The sequence below is a fragment of the Chaetura pelagica genome, unplaced genomic scaffold (genome assembly GCF_000747805.2).
Source record: "Chaetura pelagica isolate M959 unplaced genomic scaffold, ChaPel_1.0 scaffold138, whole genome shotgun sequence".
NCBI lineage: Eukaryota > Metazoa > Chordata > Aves > Apodiformes > Apodidae > Chaetura > Chaetura pelagica.
This window is the reverse complement of record NW_009954215.1, coordinates 1,857,090-1,875,747: the sequence shown is the minus strand read 5'-3', so window position 1 is coordinate 1,875,747 and position 18,658 is coordinate 1,857,090. Positions and strand designations below refer to the sequence as shown.

Sequence of the window (18,658 nt, the reverse complement as noted above, 5' to 3'; positions counted from 1 at the left end):
AAACAGTGAAACAAAGGGAAGAGTAGGGGGCATTGGGGCAGATGAGACTATTGAGAACAACTCAAGCACAAGAATAGGAATCCCATCATAGCTCTAAGCAACTGGGAGTCTCAGCCTGTCCACAGGTTATTCTTACATGCTACAGAATATAAAGTTGTGTTAGAGGCCCCCAGCTCCTGGCTGTTCTGCATTTAAAAGCATCAGCCCTGCAGGTATTGTTACAAAACTCCATGCTTATTTGTGAGAACTGCAAATGAAATAACACCTGATTTTGTTTATTTTTATTTTTTCTCTTACTGCAGGAGAGGAAATGAGCCAGCATCTTTTGCCCCACCCCGTAGATCTGGAGGCAGAAGAGTAATTGAGAATGCAACAGAAGGAGGTGATGAAGAAATGGATGCAAGAGATGGAGATTTCAATGGAAAAGCCAGTGAATAAGCACGCTTAAAAACTGCACTGCAGCAAGGGGAGGGAGGATGATATTTAGCACTGTATAAGTCTACTCTTTGTGTCAAGGTCACATACACCCACTCCTCTGACAATGATAAAAGCACAACTACCTTGTCTCCAATGTATAGACTGACTTTAAAAGTACTCCAAAACTTATTTTACTATGAAGTGTATTTGAAAAGGTGGGGCGTTTTTTTTAACACTCAGAGTAATTCACTTTGAGAATCTTCCAGAAAGTGAGCTCTAGTAGCTCAGATGATTTAAATCTCAGTGAACTATAGTTTACACAGGATTTGTGAGACTGTTGCAGGAAAAAAAACAAAAAGGCATTGGTCAGTTAATCTTTTCTTAAACTTTCATTTTGTCTTGAGTATTCGATTAATTTAGTTTATTCCTGGTTACTACACCCCCAATGCACCATTCACAAGGTGGAAGTGCCTTTTTAATCACTGACTGAAAAAAAAATATCATTTGTTCAAATTTAAGTCAGCTGTTACAGTTTTATATGCACCATGGATGTGCTTACACACTAATAAAAGACTATAAAATACTCCAGTATTCCTATGTCACTTGGTGTCTGTGTACAGGCGTCACTTGGGTGTAACAGCATACTCTAAGGAGATGGGGGATCAGGAGAGCTTCTTTACAACTCAAATACTTTTTGGAAAAGGCCGTCTGCAATCATTAGAACAAAACCTGATTTTCTCATAAGCAATTATTTTGAAGGAATGAAAGACAGGTACATTGAGCCAAATGTAAAATGACATTAAGTACTTGGGACAGGTTTGATTATCTCATGGACACATGGTACTGAGCTGCCTTCAAATGTATCCAAGAGGTGAAAGACATGACACAGGACCTCCAGGAGACTCACAGCATTATAATGCAGCAGGTGGAAAGCAGGCAGGGCCCTAAGTGTGTGTCATTAGGCAACTGAGCCCCCCCTTGCAGTCTGATTTAGGGACATTTCGTAAGGATATTCCAGACTAAAGTGGGCTGAAAACCATTAAACCAGCAGCCCACACTGAAGGCAGCAATCCAAGCCAAGCTATTCTGCATTCAGAAATAAGCATGTGGTTACTTCATACTTTTTGAGCACTACAACAGGACTCTCCTCGGAACTACAAGGACCTACCATAAACACATGGAGCTCTAGTACTTTCAGATAGCATCTAGCTTGGTGGCCACACTGGGGCAGCAGAGAGCCACGCACAGAAAAGCCAGGTGTAGAATTACTTTAAATGGAGTTCAGAGAGCTCATTTGTCTAGGATTGTACAGCAAGTAAACCTTAAGCAGTGTGACTACACAGAGAGCAAGTAATGCAAAAACATCCACCTTGGTAGCTAATTCAATCACCTTCTAAATCTAATCATTGTTCCAGAAGGCTCAGGGATCACGAACTGGAGATTGCAATAAGGTATCATTTATCCAACAGAAACACAGCCCCAAAAAATTATCTCTGATCATGGAAGAATAAAGGAAGAGGTTAAATAAGAATCCACTTAGAGCATTTTAGATTACATGATACAGAGGAGGGGCGGTAGGATCCTTGCTTGATCAGCCATGCAGCCCAGCTCTGTAAACATGCTCAAGAGCTGGCTGTTAAGCACATAGCTTGTGAGCCTGCATGTGTAGAAACAAGGAGATCAAGGAACTCAGACTTGATAAGGAATGGTTCTAAGCACCAATGCTTGGAGCTGAACCAATAAACTGAACAGAGAGCCCTTCTAAAAAGAATTCACCTAACAGTAGACATTGGTCTGATGGTTACAGCACTGCCCTTTCACTTGAGAAACTCAGGTTCGTCCCTGTTCTGCAAAGCTTGTGTCAAAATAGCAGTCAGAGCTTCTTTAGTAACACCATAGAAAACACTCTTCTGCAACAGTGGCTGAACTGAAGTTCCCAAAAAATGTTCCTTTGTATCATTACAGAGGTGACTGTTCTGGATGATGTTATTTTGACAATTCTCAATATCATATCCACCCCACAGTCTGTCTGATTATATCTGCAGTCACATTAATAATATCTATGTAAAATTTGTAACACTAACATAGCCACAATTTTCCAGCTTTCTAGCTTAATGTCAATGCTGTGTCTCCAACCTGACTGCAAGCCAACTTGCTCACCAAGCAGGCAAATTCTGCAAAATAAGGAAAATGCAACTTGTCTTGACTGATCCTTCCAGGCTACACAGTCCACTGAAGCATAGTCCACGTGTCAGCATAACTAACAAAGTAGCCACACACTTCTTGCTCCTCATGGGTAAGTAAAGAGTGTCAACTCCCTGTGTGAGACAGAAGGACAAAAATCACGTTAAAACAACCAGAGTTCAAGATTTTGAGAGAGCAATGCCAATACTAAGCATTGTAAATCCCAGAGGCATCTTTAGCTATGGCAATATTCACATTCCTTAGAGTAGGAAAGCATGAGATGTAGGAAAATCTTTGCACATGATTCAGCAAAACAATGTCTCTTTGAGCTTCATGATAAGAAACAGATGAAAAACTGGCAGCAAACATCTGTGTGTAAACCACAGTGAAAACTTGCAAGAAAAACTTAAAATGAATCAACAACTAGCATTAAAAATAAGCTTTATTCTGCTCCTCAGTTAAGCCAACTTTGTAGATGTCCTGAATAATGGGAATGAGCTGTGGCTACTTCCTATTCCAGAGAAACAGATGCATCAGTGGCTGTTGTCATTTTCTTAATACAAAAACAACCCCAAAAAACAAAACAAATAACCAAAACCCATTTATGAAATATTTTTGCCAATTAAGGTCTCCCCACCCCTGCAAAAACCATAAAAGTTGCTTAGTCATGACCATTTTTGCAAGTACAGGATTCTACAAGGTACATTAATACTGTTGAGGGAACCTCTCCATTTAAAACAACATACAGGGGGGAAAAAAAGATTTTAAAATCATTCTCTACTCATATATACTTGTCTAGCATAAGAGACTTTTCAGGTTAAAAAAGCATTTCTAAATTAATAACAGCTGAAATCATATCCTCATAAAAAGTGAAAATCACTAATACCCAAGGCACATTAATGAAGGGAGGTCTGGAAAGCAGTCAATCCCACATAATAAGATGTTAGAACAAGGAACTTAATCAGATCTCTTGCCTTCTACAGCAGCCAGGTTTTACAGACCACAAAATGGGAAAAAAAAAAGAGTTGATATGCTAAGCCAGTCCAAAGTCTCCTACCTTGCTGTTAGCTCTGGGATCTCCTGAACTCTTAGGCACTAGGTATTCCTCACCTTTAACCATGACCTGTTCTAAATGGTAAATGACTGCTTATTTTTGCCTACAGTGGCAGGTTTTAGTGTAGCAAGTTTCTGACCAGCAAACATCCCACAAAGAGCTGAGCAGCTTCCCCACAGAGATACATCTTTCTCCACATAAAAATACTCCTTTAATTTCAGTGACTGCAGCACACAACACCCGTGACAGAAAGCCAGCACAACCAGAATTGAAGCCAGAACACCATGGTACTGTATTAACACCAAACGCCAAAGCCTGAGTAGCTGCATAGGGAACACAGTCTCTGTTGTAGGAAGACAATGACTTTGACTGGCAGTGTCAAAAAAACCAACATTCAAGGAGCAACTGATGTAGGAAGCAATTCCAACTCCTGCACTGCTGGGCAGCATTACTTTAGCACACTAACTCTGCCAAGAGCCCAGGCTGGGTCAGGCTACAGGAGGCCATTGCCAGTTGCAGCTTCTTGTCTGGTTCTCTTCTACACCTAGACTGCTGCCCAATTGCTCATTGATATTCTCTTTAGAACTGCAGTTTATTTTTTCCTTCTCCAAAGCCAGCCAGGCTTTTCATAGTAGCATCTTGACAACACTTTGTGAGGGGTGGCTCATTGCTCCTGGAATATTTGAAGGGCATGTTCCAAACTCCAGACGTTTTGCTAACCTGCAAATACAAAAAAGCAGTTAGTGCACTTCTTGCCTGGTCTTACCATCTTCAGAATAACTGGTCAGTTCCAGAAAACACCATTCAGCTTGAGAAATCTCTAGATAACAGAATATCACTCTGAGCACTAAGTGAGCCTGCTACTTAACTGGGTTGAACTTCCACAGCGACACAGGGCTCTGTTTCCCTCTGACTGGTGAGAAGCTATCTTTTACAGGTGTTAGAATGTCAGTTCTAGCATGACAGTGGTAGATGTATAATCAGCTACACAAATATGTAAATATACAGTCCTTGAGGCTTTCTTGTAGGAACCTTCATGAGGTTTCATGCCCAGATGGGATAACAAGTGCAATGTGGAGCAGTCCTTCCACACACCAACTCTGGGCACTGGGTAACAAGACAAACCAGTATTCCCAGCACAAGGGTCTAACTGAATAATTAAGTCTGGAACAAACTGTACAATAGGCACTTAATTTACAGAGAATCTAAAGAATGTGCAGTACAGGATCACATGGTATAAGCAGACATGAAATTGCAATTTGTTATATAACCTTGCTGATTTTTCTTTGTTTAAAAAAAGACAACCAGTTCAAAACAAATTTACAAGCTGAGTCAGGTAACTTCCTGCAGGCTGCTCCGTGGAAACACACCTTAGCAACCATAAAGCATTCTGATTGAGTGAAAACAATCTGCCTTTTTCCCAGTTCTCTCATAAATGAGAATATTAACTGTGATAATCCTCTACATGCCATAATGATACCAAAATATAACTTGTACAAGAACATAAAGCATAAAACAAATTGAGCCAATAAGCAAGAGCTCCTCTGTTGTATTTTATCCCCACTTAAAACACTGGGTTTATAACAAAATGTCTAGTATATTTTCTTTGAATTTGTGGTTTTCAAAACTTGATTCCAGGTAGTCTTCAAATTTCAGCAGCAACTGACTTGAAACATTTAAATCACAATCAAGAATACCTACATTTCCTGTATTTTGAAAACAAATCTGCCTCTAGCTAAACAAAGATTTAATACAAAACAGAACAATACCCGTAACTAAGTTTTAACACCAACAGTTAGTCCTAAGACACAACAGCAGAGAACAGCACTCACCCTGTATCACACAAAGGTTGATGAGGACTCAGGCGTGTTTCAAGGACATCTCTGTTCATGTACATGGACACCGTGGGTCTGTTTGGAGACTGGTCATACACAAAGTTTCGGCAAGATGCAAGTTTGGACTCCAAAGCCTAATGTGAACACAGATGAGAAGTGTCAGATGTCACACTTCTGTTTCACAAGATGGCATTGTGGCACTCCAAAATAGCATTAAGAATGTTTGGAGGATTTTTTGTTTCTTGTGGAATGAGTCGTCTAGTAGAGGAATCTGCTAGACCTTAGTGCCACATGAGTGGCATTTTTCAAGAGATGAAGCCAGTCACCTCTCTACAGCTGAATCTCTGCTTCAGTAGGGGAGGTTAAGGAGTTGATGCTGTTCGCCATCAGGAACACAAAATCTTTAGTTTCATCAGGAACACACTCTTCAGCTTCCTCAAGGAAACTAACATCTTTCTTACAGGCATCACTTTTTAGATTACTAGCTGTTCATTTGAGCTATCTGCTTCCCTAGACACATACCCAGTTCTATGTACTAGGTGGCAGACCTGAGGGAACTGAGCCACATAGACCCTATTGCCTACCATGTGCTCCCATCCTAAATCACCTTTGTTGCTGGGCTACTCCTCAGCTGGATCAGTTCTGCAGTGCAGCCCATCCAAAAGTCATACAAATGTCCTTGTGCCAAAACAGCTCTGGGACATGAAGCATGACATTAGGCCTTACTCAAGACTACTCAACTCTTAAGGAAAACGTCACCAGAAGCACTCTGGACAGCAGGCAGCTTGCTTTCTTCTCTGCCTTTCATGGGAGCAGATCCCTTCCTGATTTCCTCATGTTGATTTATTCTTTCTGCACATAAACTTTCAGAAATTTGTAGAGCAAAATCTTTTCTCCATGTGGGTAACACCGTGGAAATGCACAGCAAGTTCCATCTTTATTTGGGGGTTGGTCAGAAACAAAGTCTAGACCAAATTTCAAGGCCATGCTTAGCTAACCTGGGGACAGGATATCCTTTCCAGTCTCTCCTAACCAGCAGCACATACAGTGCTGGCTGCAGTTTCAGATAGCTGTCTTTCCAAGAGCATTGGTTAGCAGATAATCACTCACCCCTACTTTTCGCAGCAAGTCTCCCACAATGTTAAGTGCAGATATTCTTGCAGCAGGTGTGAGAGGTGTTGCACCATAACTGTCCTCAAGACCTGAAGGGCAGATTAAAGAAGGATACATTACTCATTTAAAAAAAAACACACACCAAAACCAATACTTGGACACTGAAAGTCAGAAGATAGCCTAACACAGAGAGCAGAGAAAGCATCAATATCTTCACCTTTTTGCATCTCACCTCTGTATCTTTCATATCCATTAGGAATATAAAGTACTGAGATAGCTCAAGTTACACTGTCCTAAGCAAAAGTGTCTAGACATGCTGTGGCTTGGGTCTCTGGAGATCTGCTCTAACATCCTACTCTGCATCTCTGTTGCTGCTGTGGAACCAGAGCTAAGGTGACTTGTCAGTATCCTTCTGTTCCAGAGTAAAAAGAAAGTCTCTCTCAAAGAACACCTGCTTTCACAAAAAAGGCAATTAAACTAACATGAGTGTGATATATTAAAGATGACACTTAAGTTTTTTAAACCCTTCTGCCCACAATATCTCTGGGACAGTTGTGAACTAGTAGTGAAGTCCTAACATCTCATCTTGTCCCCCACAATTATTATTACTTGACATTTCAAGTGAAATAGAAATTAACAGCATATGAATAAACCCCCCAAAATCGCAGTCTATGAGTATTGAGACTGGTGATTTGATTTCTGTTTATTTAACTTAATCACTCAACTCTGCTCCCTTCTTCTCATTCCTCCTTTAGCCAGAAACCACAGTAAAAACAAGAGCATCGAACAGCATTTCTGTGCTGGTTCCCTGTCAGTCACCTCTCCTAAAAGTTGCAGGGGTGGGTATATGGATGTTGGGTGCCCTGTGCACAGAGGGAGTTGAAGGCACAGATAAGGATGCTTGGACTGCAGTGTCTGTTCTTTCGGTCTCCAGGGTAGTTCGCATTGGTGTTTTGGGTTTCTCCTGTTTCTGCTGCACTGCAAGCTCTTGTCGTAGATCTACAAAGTAAATAACACATAACAAGGTTTTGAAGTACGTATCCACCAAGATGAAAACAGCTGAGAAAGTTTATTTTGCTCAAAGGATAACTCCCCTTGTGGAGGTGGAGTAAAGTTACTTATTCTTGTAAAAAATACTGCAGGCATATGTTCAAAATCTGGACAGTCACTAAAGACTTTTCTAGTACTGTGGCTGGATGTTTTTGCAGGCTTATTTCAGTTGTTATTATCTGGCTTCAATTTTCATACCCTTTCATAAGGCTCCCTTTGGGGCAGGGAATTAATTCCTTTCCAAAAGTTACAGGCTGTTAAGCAGAGACTTATCAAGACTAAGGCAACTAGGCACACCTTGGCTACATTCTATCTCCATGCCAGGTTGAGATCCTACCTATTGTACTCTATTCTCTTCCACACTGGTTTCCACATGAAGAAAACCTGAGCTGAGGGCAGCTAGAAGCCAAGGGATAGAGAACTTCTGTCCCATAGCCTGGCTGTAACTTATGGAAACCACTCAAAGACAGAAACCAAGCAGATCTGAAAACAGGTGTTTTTCCATGGTCTCTTTTCTCACTCAGCCTTATTGACAGGTATCAAGAAGATAGCACATGAAGCTACTCAAAGGTAATTAGAAGTCAGTCACAGCCATCCTGTTTTACTGCCCCTTAGTGTTTCATTGCCTTCAGTTTTTGCAGGCCAGGAAACAAGGTTAATGGCTATTAAAGCTGATTTTCATGGGTTACAGAAAGCCAGACCAGCACATGAAGCAGCTGGACCCTGAAACATCACCACAGATTAGGAGAAGGCTGTAACAGACTTGTTTCTGTGAGCTGCTCTGAAACAAGGACAGAAGTTCAAGAAGGGGAGAAGCCTTGAAGTGTCCTCATTTGCTTCCACATTTCAGATAGCAGATTTAAAGGATGTAAACTAAAAGGCCAAGCTCTAAGATATATGGAGAGGACTGAATAGCTGCAAGCCAGGAGGAAAGAAAGGAAAAGACAAACAATTTCTGTCTAACCTCTAGCTTCATCTTTCAGGCGCTGCACAGACTCTAGAAGGTTTTCCTTCTCATCCAGTTCACTCTCCAGAAAAGCGTTTCTTTCAATAGCCTGGTTTAAACGCTGCTCAAAATCTTCCAGAGACATGATAGTGGCTCTGAAAAAGAGTGTACAAGATGTTATAACAGATCCTTCAAGCACAGAGAGGAACTCCCTCTTCTCACATGAAAGGAAGAATGTTTTTTTGCTTGGGTTGCTTTGTACTATTATTATTTTAGCTTGTAAAATATGCAAGAGTGCAGTGGGGGGAGTGGAAGGGAAAAAAATTATCGCATTTCCCATCTGCTACAAACCTCTTCACAGCAGTCTTTACCTAAGCGATCAGTGCAGAATGTGAATGAGAAGAGCATCACAAACAGCTCACTGACACCATGCTCACAGGACAGAAGTGGAAAAAGAAAACAAGATGGGTCACCTTTTTGCTCTTTCCAAGTCATCATTTGCTTGCTCAAGTTCTCGAATGTATTTCTGAAGTTGATCTTTAATAGCTTTTGTCTGTGCCAAGTCATCTTCCAGCGCAGAGATTTGCCTGTATCCTTCTGAATGCTGTATTTCTAGCTTTTCCTAACCAAAGGCAAATAAAACAGCTTATCAGAGACTCAGGAATGCACATTCTCTTTCTGTGGCACTGTCTGAGCGCCTTTTAAAGGCAGATTCTGTGACACTTTCTGAGAAACATCACCTTACATATGGTAAAATGCCAACAAAGCCAATTGCTCACATACTTCTGGGCTGCCAGCAGACAAGAGCTCTTCCTGTCACTCCTTATCAAACAATGGTGCAGGGGAGCAATTCCTGACCTCCACAGCACAAGGCTGTTCCTTGCTCTCCCAGACAGCAAGACTCAGCAAAATTTCTGAGTCATAGCAACCCACAAAGTGGAATGCAAGAGAAACCACTTATTTTTAGCTCTAATAAAAAGTCAAGTAATACTTAGATATATTTTTTCTTTTTTTTTCATGCTCCTAACTCTGACACTATTACAAACTGCTGTGTAACTACCAGGATTCTCCACTGCCCCTGTGGTTTTATTAGTATAAAGCAGGTTCAGAGTCCTAGATGACAAGACATTTCAGGTGCAGCTACACAACATGCTTTGGATGTGAACCTAAAACAAACTCTTCAGAGAATGTCCCTTTATAGCACGTACACAAAGATACACCTAGGACAGGCACAGGCAAGGAGGAAGGCTTAGCTTCTCCATCAAATATAAATCTTTCTCCTGCTACTGTGGCTATATGTGGAGTTAGCTCCACATCACGTGACATGGAAAGCTTCACAGCACACCGGCTACTGCAACACTTGACACTCCACCACCTCACTATCAGGTCACTTCAACACGCCAGGAATTTTTTTTTAAACTCCAAGATTGCTGTATAAGAAGCATTCCTGGGTGGAGAAAACACTTCAGAATTTAAGTACAACACACTGGAAGTCACTGAATACAAATAGATGCATTAGAATTTGAAGACTACAGCATGCAGTCTAACATGACTGATAAATTTGGAGACAGCTATTTTAGCACATGAAATGCAGACAAGGATGAGGAAGAGAGATACCCATTCTGAATTAATGAACTCTTATTTGATTACAGTATGGTGACTCTGCTAAAATTCCAGATCTCTGAAGCACAGAAGAGTCCTCAGGCTCTAAGAGGCAGATTACTTTCAACTAGCTTTTCAGGACTCTCTAAACACAAACCCTCCAAAGTATTAGTTCCATTTATTTTTGGGTAGTGTGAACTCTGGTTTCTGTATGGGAAGCAAGCACACATACAAGGCTGGGAAGCTCAAAGCCACAAGCTGTGTGGGCCTGGCAAGGTTCACTAGTGTTGACCTAAATGCAGACACCAGCCCTTGATGGGCTCAGTTAACAGTGTTGCTCAATAGCTTCACAAGTTTAATGCTTTGCTCTTGAATTAATTCAGATAAAAGACCAGAACTACAAGGTTTGAGTCTTTCTTTTTAGCCGATTGTAATAAACTATCAGCTGATCTGGCCATCAATGGAGTCTCTGTTTCTTCACTGCAAGCTGTTACTGCAGTTTTCAGGCTACATGAATAGCCAATTGTTAGAAGGTTTGTTTCAAGCACAATATGTTTTGATAAAGTTATCTACTATGAAGAATAGTTTGAGATTTCCTAAAATATGTTTACCCTCCACTTTGAGGTTCTACATCTCCTACTATTTTCATTCTTAACTGCTTTGGCTGGTTCATTGACTCCTTCTCTTACCCTAGCTCCTCTAGAGAAAGAATATAGTCCACACCACCCTCAATTAAATCAACTGCAGTTCATTTTTTTGGTCAGACTTGTACCTTTCTCCCCAAAACAATCAGCTTCCATGGGTTTATGTGGCTGCATGGAACAATGTCGACCAATACTTCATAGGACACACAGAACATTTAATACTGCTAAGGTGCTATTAATGAACAAAGATCAGTGCAACCTAACAAATACAACGAAACAAGCCTTGGAATGCTATCAAAAAGCCAAGCAGGGGAGGAAATCATTACATTGCGGCTAAAAGACAGGACATCTGCCTGGAAGAGTACTTCCTTAACACAGTAATCTGGACAACATCTTGGACAAAAAGCGTTGCAAAACTGGATTACTCTGGTGATTAATCACTTTAGGAATACCTTCACTCCCATTAGCTAATTATTTCATCCAACTGAGTAGAAGTGTAATTAAGTTAATCTCTACTTCCACAGATACTGATTTAGCCCTACAAAACAGTGTAGTGTTTCTTGGGTGACCACACCTCACCTTTAAGTAAAAGCCCAACAAGACCAAACTTTGAAAACGCACATCAATTTCAGTTAAAATTTTTTCTTCAATTTTAAGAAAATGTATCATTATTTCCTGTGCTGTCCTAGGCAGCACAGGGGCCTAGGAGCATATTTAAGGAGACTGAAATGAGGTAGACTCATCATACTCTAGAGAGCTTCATTATTTCTTAAGTCACTCTGGGAAGTAGTTCCATTGCAATAAGTTGATGGAAGTTAATGCTTTTCAGCTGGTACTTAGTTTCACAGAAGGCTAACCAAGTGTAAAGAGGACAAATTATTTTTCACCAGGTACAGACAGATTTAGCGATGGAACCAGGACTGAAACTGTTTTACACCTCTCAAGTCTGTGTGTTATCCACCACCTGCTGCTTCCCAGCTTATCTGGAACACCAGAAAAGAATATACAACTCTGCAAAAAGGGTTTAAAGCTACCAAGTTTTCTTATGTAATGCAAGAACACAGCTGGAATGTTTGTATGTTGATTGTTTAGCAACATTATCTGTGTCTGCGTAATGCAAACAGGAAAAAAAGCTGTGAACTAAAGCACCAAGTAGATGGAAAAAGGGACAGAACAGCAGCTCTACTATGCTCATGTTTACTGCCACCTGAGAACAGGGGTTCAGGAACATTACTAAGGTATCCAGCACCCTCAAAGCAGACAGACTAGCATTTCTGAATTTTTCCAGATTTTAATTTTGCGGTTTTCTGTTCAATGTTTTTGTAATGCTGAAGGTCCCTGTCCCCAAGGCAAGCTCAATCTGCACATCTGCCTCGTTCATCTTTGCCCTAAGGACACATAGACACTGCATGCATCATCCACTCCTACCTTAACTGACTCCAGTTCCATTCGCAGACGATTATTTTCTGACAGGAGGTCTCTGTTTCTGGACTCTGTTTGCTGCAGCTGAGTCTCCAGTTCAGCTTCATATTCTCGACTCCCTTCCTGGAATTCACGCAATTCCTCTTGCGTATTCTCAGCACTAGAAAGCAATTCCAGCAACAGAATTAATTATAATGAACAAAAAAAAAAATCTCTTGTACATTCAAGATAAGAAAAATACTGCCCTTTAACACAGAAGGGTCTGTGCCATTCTCCAACATACACACTCAACAGGAATATGCAAATGTTTCCCTATCAAGCATGGGAAGCCACTCCACACCAAATGGACAAACAAAAAAGCCCGAATAAACAGAAAAATCACTATCGGTGTTGAGGACATGGAGAGTCTCTTGAGCTTGTACATTGTCTGCTGCCACATGCATATTTAAACTATTAATCAATATAATTATTTATTTGGGTATATGAACAAAGCTGTTTTTTATTAGCAATAAAGTGAGAAAAAGAGAAAGATGGAAAGAAAGATGTTCTTATATTCTCAAACAATTCTATTGAAATAATCCTCCAACAAGCTAAACAAATAGCACTAAAAGGTCTAAGAAAGGACCCACCAATATCAGCTTCTAAAATGCGGAGATTTTTTTGACCCTTCATTTTATTTGGAGCAACGTACTGAACTCAAGAGCAGAGCAAAGTGCATCCATTCTCAGCCAGGAATCCTCCTTCACTACATGCTATCAAACTACTCTTGATCTACACAAATATAGTGGATAGCAGCATCTCTCTTCCTGCAATGGTCCAGATAAGGTTCTGCAGTGAGCTATATTTACTCGGGCTGCCCACAGACTGCAGTCAGAGGCACAAGTTCAGCACACACAGTCCTCCTGAAAGCAGAGCAGGGACCAAAACCAGCAGTGCTACAGCAGCAGAGACCCACTGCTCAAATAAGCAATAAAGGGCTCTGAGTCCCTCCAGCTTCTGCAGAAGAATTGCTGCTGCTGCCGCTCAAAACAGCTGAACCACCTTAAGTTTACTCCCCATGTGGGGTTACCCATGTCTCTGCATGAGGTGATACACACCCTACTGAAGGACTCAGAGCAATGAAGGCATTGCCTTACCACTGCTTGTACTTCATCGCCAGCTCTTTCCAGTATCTGGTTTCCTCTTCCACCGAACTGAAGGTATGTCCTTCCAGGTCTTCCATGACAAGTCTTCAAAGTTTAATTTTTTTTTTTACCCCTGTAAAATGAAAAGATCAAGCATAGGAACTAAGGCAATGAGCTACCTCAGTACTTTTTGCTGCAAAGCTGTGCACTCCTCCTCCCAGGAAGTCATTGCACACCTGGAGACCAACTAAAGACCAGACTTGACAGGGTTCTGCCAGAAATACAACAAATGTGAAAGAATAACTTCTGAGTAATCAGGTCCCTTTCCCCAGTTCTGCCAAGCCTCTTGCATGCTTACACAGCACCCCCAGCAGTGACCACCTTCCCCACCCTCTGACTACACAGCATAGAGCACAAAACCCCAAGCTTTAGCTGCAGCTGTGCCAGTGCACACAGAACACAAGTGGAAGAGAAGACGTCAGGCACAAATTCAGCAACTCTAGAGACTTGCCATTAAATTAAAGAGAAAGATCAAAAAGACACAGGTAAGGAATTCAAGATACTAATTTCCTGTGCTAAAATTTCAAAGAACACCTTATGGACATACCTGCTGGACACATGAAAAATTTCTCCCTAGGACAACATAGACAAAGCTAACTGACTTCAGATCTGAAATCCTTGTATGGCTGAGATCCAAAGTATATCTGGATAACTCAGAGCCATGGGAGAACTGAACTCCAGAAATTCCCATAGAAGTGGGGATAAAAGGACCAGAGAGGTTTTAGTGGGATACCACCTGGCTGGACTAGGTATGCAGATAGATTGCATCAACTCAGTGAGGAATCCAGATCATCTAGCTGTCCCTGTGCCAGCATAAACCCAGTTACAGGATATAGTCCCATATGGGAATGACACATGAAAGAGCCACAGGGGAATCAAGAACCCTAAGTTGGTTACTCTTGCTGGAAGACTTAAGTACCTAGACACCACAATTAAATAAATGCCCTGTGATGTGCATGATACACTCCAGTAAACAGGCCAAATATCATTTTATATGAGTTAGTCTTGACAATAGAGAAACATCAGACCTAATGCTTTGGATAACTTGCCCGTGCCCAGCTCTGGGTGAGGCAAAGATTTCACATAGACTTTATGAATCTAATAGAAACCCAAACAGATCAAGGATAGTAAATAAAGGTGGAGTTGAACAACACACAACAATGGCACTTGTCAGAAAACTACATTACTGGAATTTAATGACTGAGAAAATGCAGTTCTGCTAAGTTTCAGCTCCAAATCTACTGAGAAAAACATTTTCTAGAGGTAAACCTGATGGAATAAAGAGGAAAAAAAAGCCTTCAAAGACCATGCAGATATTAGTCCTGACTGCTAGTATTCTTATTTATGACACTCAGGAAAGGCTCAGGAAAGAGTAGACTTTCTGAACAGCATAGCTAAAGAAAAAGTGCACCCACTGCACATGTATTAAACTCAATGGAAAAACTATTCATAACCTGTGTTGAAACCTTCATCTCCAGAAAATCATCTGGTTTAAATAGATTAACAGCCACCTATCTAGTAACTCTAAGACAAACACAAGTAGTTCTTACCTCTACTACACAGTCAACAAGTACTCAAAGTAGTCTGGTGATCTAAAGCCCAATTTTTACCCATCCAAGTAGTATTATAAAGTCCTTTTCACAGCCAAGGGGATTTTCAGGAGATAAGTGAGAAGAGTAAGCAGCTCTCACAGCCAAGTAAGCTGTGCCCACACATCTCAGTGCACAGTATCAGCTACACACCCACAGAAATCACACAACTATTTAGAAGGGGAGCTGGTAGCTGAGGGGAAAAGTTCCTAAGCCTGAGGTTTTATAATTTAGTTTCTTAACATGAACTATGCACTGGGGAAAAAAAAGGAAAAGGAGTGTAAGAAGGAGTGATTTTCCAAATAATACCCTTAGCCCATTAAAAATAAAATCACAACTAAGCATAATTAACATTCTTGACCTACGATGGTTTACAACACATCAACTCTATTATTTTTTAAGCAACCTGAAAGTGCCTTTGATGTTAATGAACATGTCCATCTGCTCAAGGCACTGTGTGTACACACACCAATCCTTGCAACACTCATGAAGAAAACAAAATTGTCTTTTACAGATGAGGGACAGGGCGGGATGGTCAGACACAAAGCAGTGATGCAGGTGCAATGAGAAACGAAGAAGGACCAGCATCCATTACTGTGGTCAAATCAAGCCAAAATGTCTTTCCAATTGTTACTTCTTACCACTCAGAAAACAAGAGGTTTCCGGATTTCTTCAAGAATAGAGATTGCACCCAGGGTATGCCTGGTTTTGCTACAGAAATTAAATATATATTCCAGAAGTCTCCAAAGAGGAATTCTGACACAAGTGCTATAATAAATCCTGTAACTATGTTCTGACAGTCAATAAAAAAATAGACAAGATAAGGTGGACTACAAGACATCTTGCTCCTGAAAACTTTCAAACAACCCTTTGGAAGCAAAAGGCAGCTCTCATTGGCCTGAAAAGATTGAATATGCTCATATCTGGCTCTCAATTTTGTTTTTACACTGCATTTTGGAAGGACTATAAGAATGTACTAATTTGCATTTTTTAAGGTCCTTTGACCACATACGAAATAAATTTCCATAACCAAGCCATTTATAAGAGTTCCACAGAACCTTGGTAACTTTCACAGAAGCACAAAGACAGTCCCCAAAGTATGTCTCTGTAAACACAAGATTACAGACCCACTAAGGATGCTGTCCGTTAAGAGAACGCTCACTTTCATGGTTACCATCACAAATAGTGCTTATAATTTAAAATTAAAGGTTAAACTGAAAATACATGGAAGAACTGTGGACCTATACTTACTCCACAGAGATGACACAACATGGCACTTCCCAAGCCACAGGCACATGTTTTCTGTCCACAACACAAGAGTAAGACCTGTTGGGTTCCCTGTACACCTACACTACATTTTTAGCTCCCAGAGATTCTCAAACTAACCAAAGATGCTAGACACAAACTGAAATGAAAAATTCCAGGTTTTAGACAAAGTATTAAAGCTTTTTTTATTTTCTGAAATTGTTTTTTTTAAACAACAAAAAAAGCATTCTAAACCACCTGTACAAAGGATAGGGCTTTGACTTTTTGTTTTTTCCCCCCTTCATTTGTAACAGCTTGGAGACAGGATGCAAAATGCCCGGAAAGTAATTAAACCAATTAGGAATTCCTCATTACCTAGGATCACTACAAAAGGGGAGGGCAAGGGGGGGTGGTGGTGAAGGAGGTTTTAGCAAAGTTATGTTACACACTAGCAAATGTGGAAAAAAACAAGGAATGAAAGTCACAGTCTACAGCAAGCACACACTGGCTGCACCCGATTTGTTTTCACACTCCTGAAGCCAGAAGAGACATCTGGCCAGACTTCCTGCGTGCAAGCAGCACTAGTGCTGGTCACAGGCATTACTAAACCTCTACATCATCCAGGAAGTGGATGCATTCATGGGTGGAGAATGGACTTCTGCAAGGAGAAAAATACCTCAGCATAAATGTCGCAGGAAACAATTTCATACACGTAAAAGCAGAATTGCAAAATTCTTAAGGAAAAAATAATAAAAGCCACACCCAAAACGACTAAAGGAACTTCAATTTGAGAACCAGAGTCCAGGTTCCCCAAATTAATGAGGTCCACAATTTAGATTCACTCAAGTTAGTTTCATTCCTAGAATAAAGGACTCAAACCTGCACACCATTTTTATAAAAAAAAATAAATTAACATTTTAGCTTGGTGAACAATGTTGCACTGTCTTTGTATCAATGACTGATGGTGTCAGTCAGAGAAATCCATAGCATAATAAAAAGTAAACCAGTATTACTGAATTATCCACGGCAGAGATGATGAAGCTCTTATTAGACATCTGTTCCTAACTGTACCCAAAACAAAACCCTTCTTTGCTCCTGAAAAGTAGCTTTCCCCTCCTGTGAAAATTACTCTTAAAATCGTGCCTTTTCAAGAGTCTCCCTGTAACATAAGGGCCTAATTTCTCTTGTTTAAGCACTACAAAAGGAAATCACCACAAAAGAAAAAGACAAGGAAGGGGTCACCAGAGTGCCAGGGTGACTACAGAACCCCACAGCCAGCAATGAGAAGTCACCACCTCCTCGGAGCCTTCTCTACCAAAAGGCTTAAAACAGCAAAGCCCTCCTCTTTTCTCGTACCAGTCCAGCTCAAATACTTCCGAGTTTCCAGAGACTCCCTAAGGAAACTCGGCCAAGTTTTCTCTCCCGAAATGCCTGACCTTGATGCTTCCAGCTGCAAGCCACGAGGCCAGCCAGGCAGCGCCCGGAGCCTTCCCAATCATAGCATAATAAAAAGTAAACCAGTATTACTGAATTATCCACGGCAGAGATGATGAAGCTCTTATTAGACATCTGTTCCTAACTGTACCCAAAACAAAACCCTTCTTTGCTCCTGAAAAGCAGCTTTCCCCTCCTGTGAAAATTACTTTTAAAATCGTGCCTTTTCAAGAGTCTCCCTGTAACATAAGGGCCTAATTTCTCTTGTTTAAGCACTACAAAAGGAAATCACCACAAAAGAAAAAGACAAGGAAGGGGTCACCAGAGTGCCAGGGTGACTACAGAACCCCACAGCCAGCAATGAGAAGTCACCACCTCCTCGGAGCCTTCTCTACCAAAAGGCTTAAAACAGCAAAGCCCTCCTCTTTTCTCGTACCAGTCCAGCTCAAATACTTCCGAGTTTCCAGAGACTCCCTAAGGAAACTCGGCCAAGTTTTCTCTCCCGAAATGCCTGACCTTGATGCTTCCAGCTGCAAGCCACGAGGCCAGCCAGGCAGCGCCCGGAGCCTTCCCAGTCCCATTCCCATTCGGAGCACGAAGCCAGGAGAGAACTAAGCCAGCCAGCACAGTTCCCACGCCCCCCTCCCCACCAGCAACCACGAGAGGAATTCCGAAAGCACAAGGACACTCCGGTTCGCAAGGAAGGATGCGGGAAGTTACGAGGGGAGCACAGACAGGCAGGGTCCCAGCTCCAGCTCCCTTTGCCTCCCCGACCCTGCCCTAGTTACCACCGCAGGGCGAGAAGCGCCAGAAGGGGCTGCGCCGCATCAAAACCCCCCTCCTTCTCCTCCCTACCCAGCAGAGATGCTCACAGGAGAGGAAGCCCCGCACAGGCCGCCCCGGGGCGCTGCCCGCCTCAGGACCGCGCCGCTCCGCGCC

The 18,658-nt window shown here is 41.5% G+C and overlaps 2 protein-coding genes across 4 annotated transcripts in view; one reads left to right on the top strand and one right to left on the bottom strand.

The window, feature by feature from the left end:
• The window catches only part of MYH11 (myosin, heavy chain 11, smooth muscle), a 53,453-nt gene extending 52,455 nt beyond the window's left edge, over positions 1 to 998 (top strand). For all 3 annotated transcript variants that reach the window (XM_010003222.1, XM_010003221.1, XM_010003220.1), the window contains one exon: positions 303 to 998. In XM_010003222.1, coding sequence (XP_010001524.1) covers positions 303 to 438 — 136 coding nt within the window. In that variant the 3' untranslated portion in view covers positions 439 to 998. The remainder of the gene's footprint in view (positions 1 to 302) is intronic.
• Positions 999 to 4,281: 3,283 nt separating this feature from the next.
• On the bottom strand, positions 4,282 to 13,524 carry NDE1 (nudE neurodevelopment protein 1). Its single transcript, XM_010003219.1, has 8 exons — positions 13,404 to 13,524; positions 12,274 to 12,427; positions 9,073 to 9,221; positions 8,618 to 8,754; positions 7,423 to 7,602; positions 6,601 to 6,692; positions 5,488 to 5,624; positions 4,282 to 4,375 (listed from the first exon to the last, which is right to left on the bottom strand). Exons 1-8 carry the CDS (start codon positions 13,487 to 13,489, stop codon positions 4,282 to 4,284), a joined length of 1,029 nt encoding a protein of 342 aa, XP_010001521.1. The 5' UTR covers positions 13,490 to 13,524.
• Positions 13,525 to 18,658: the final 5,134 nt, after the last annotated feature.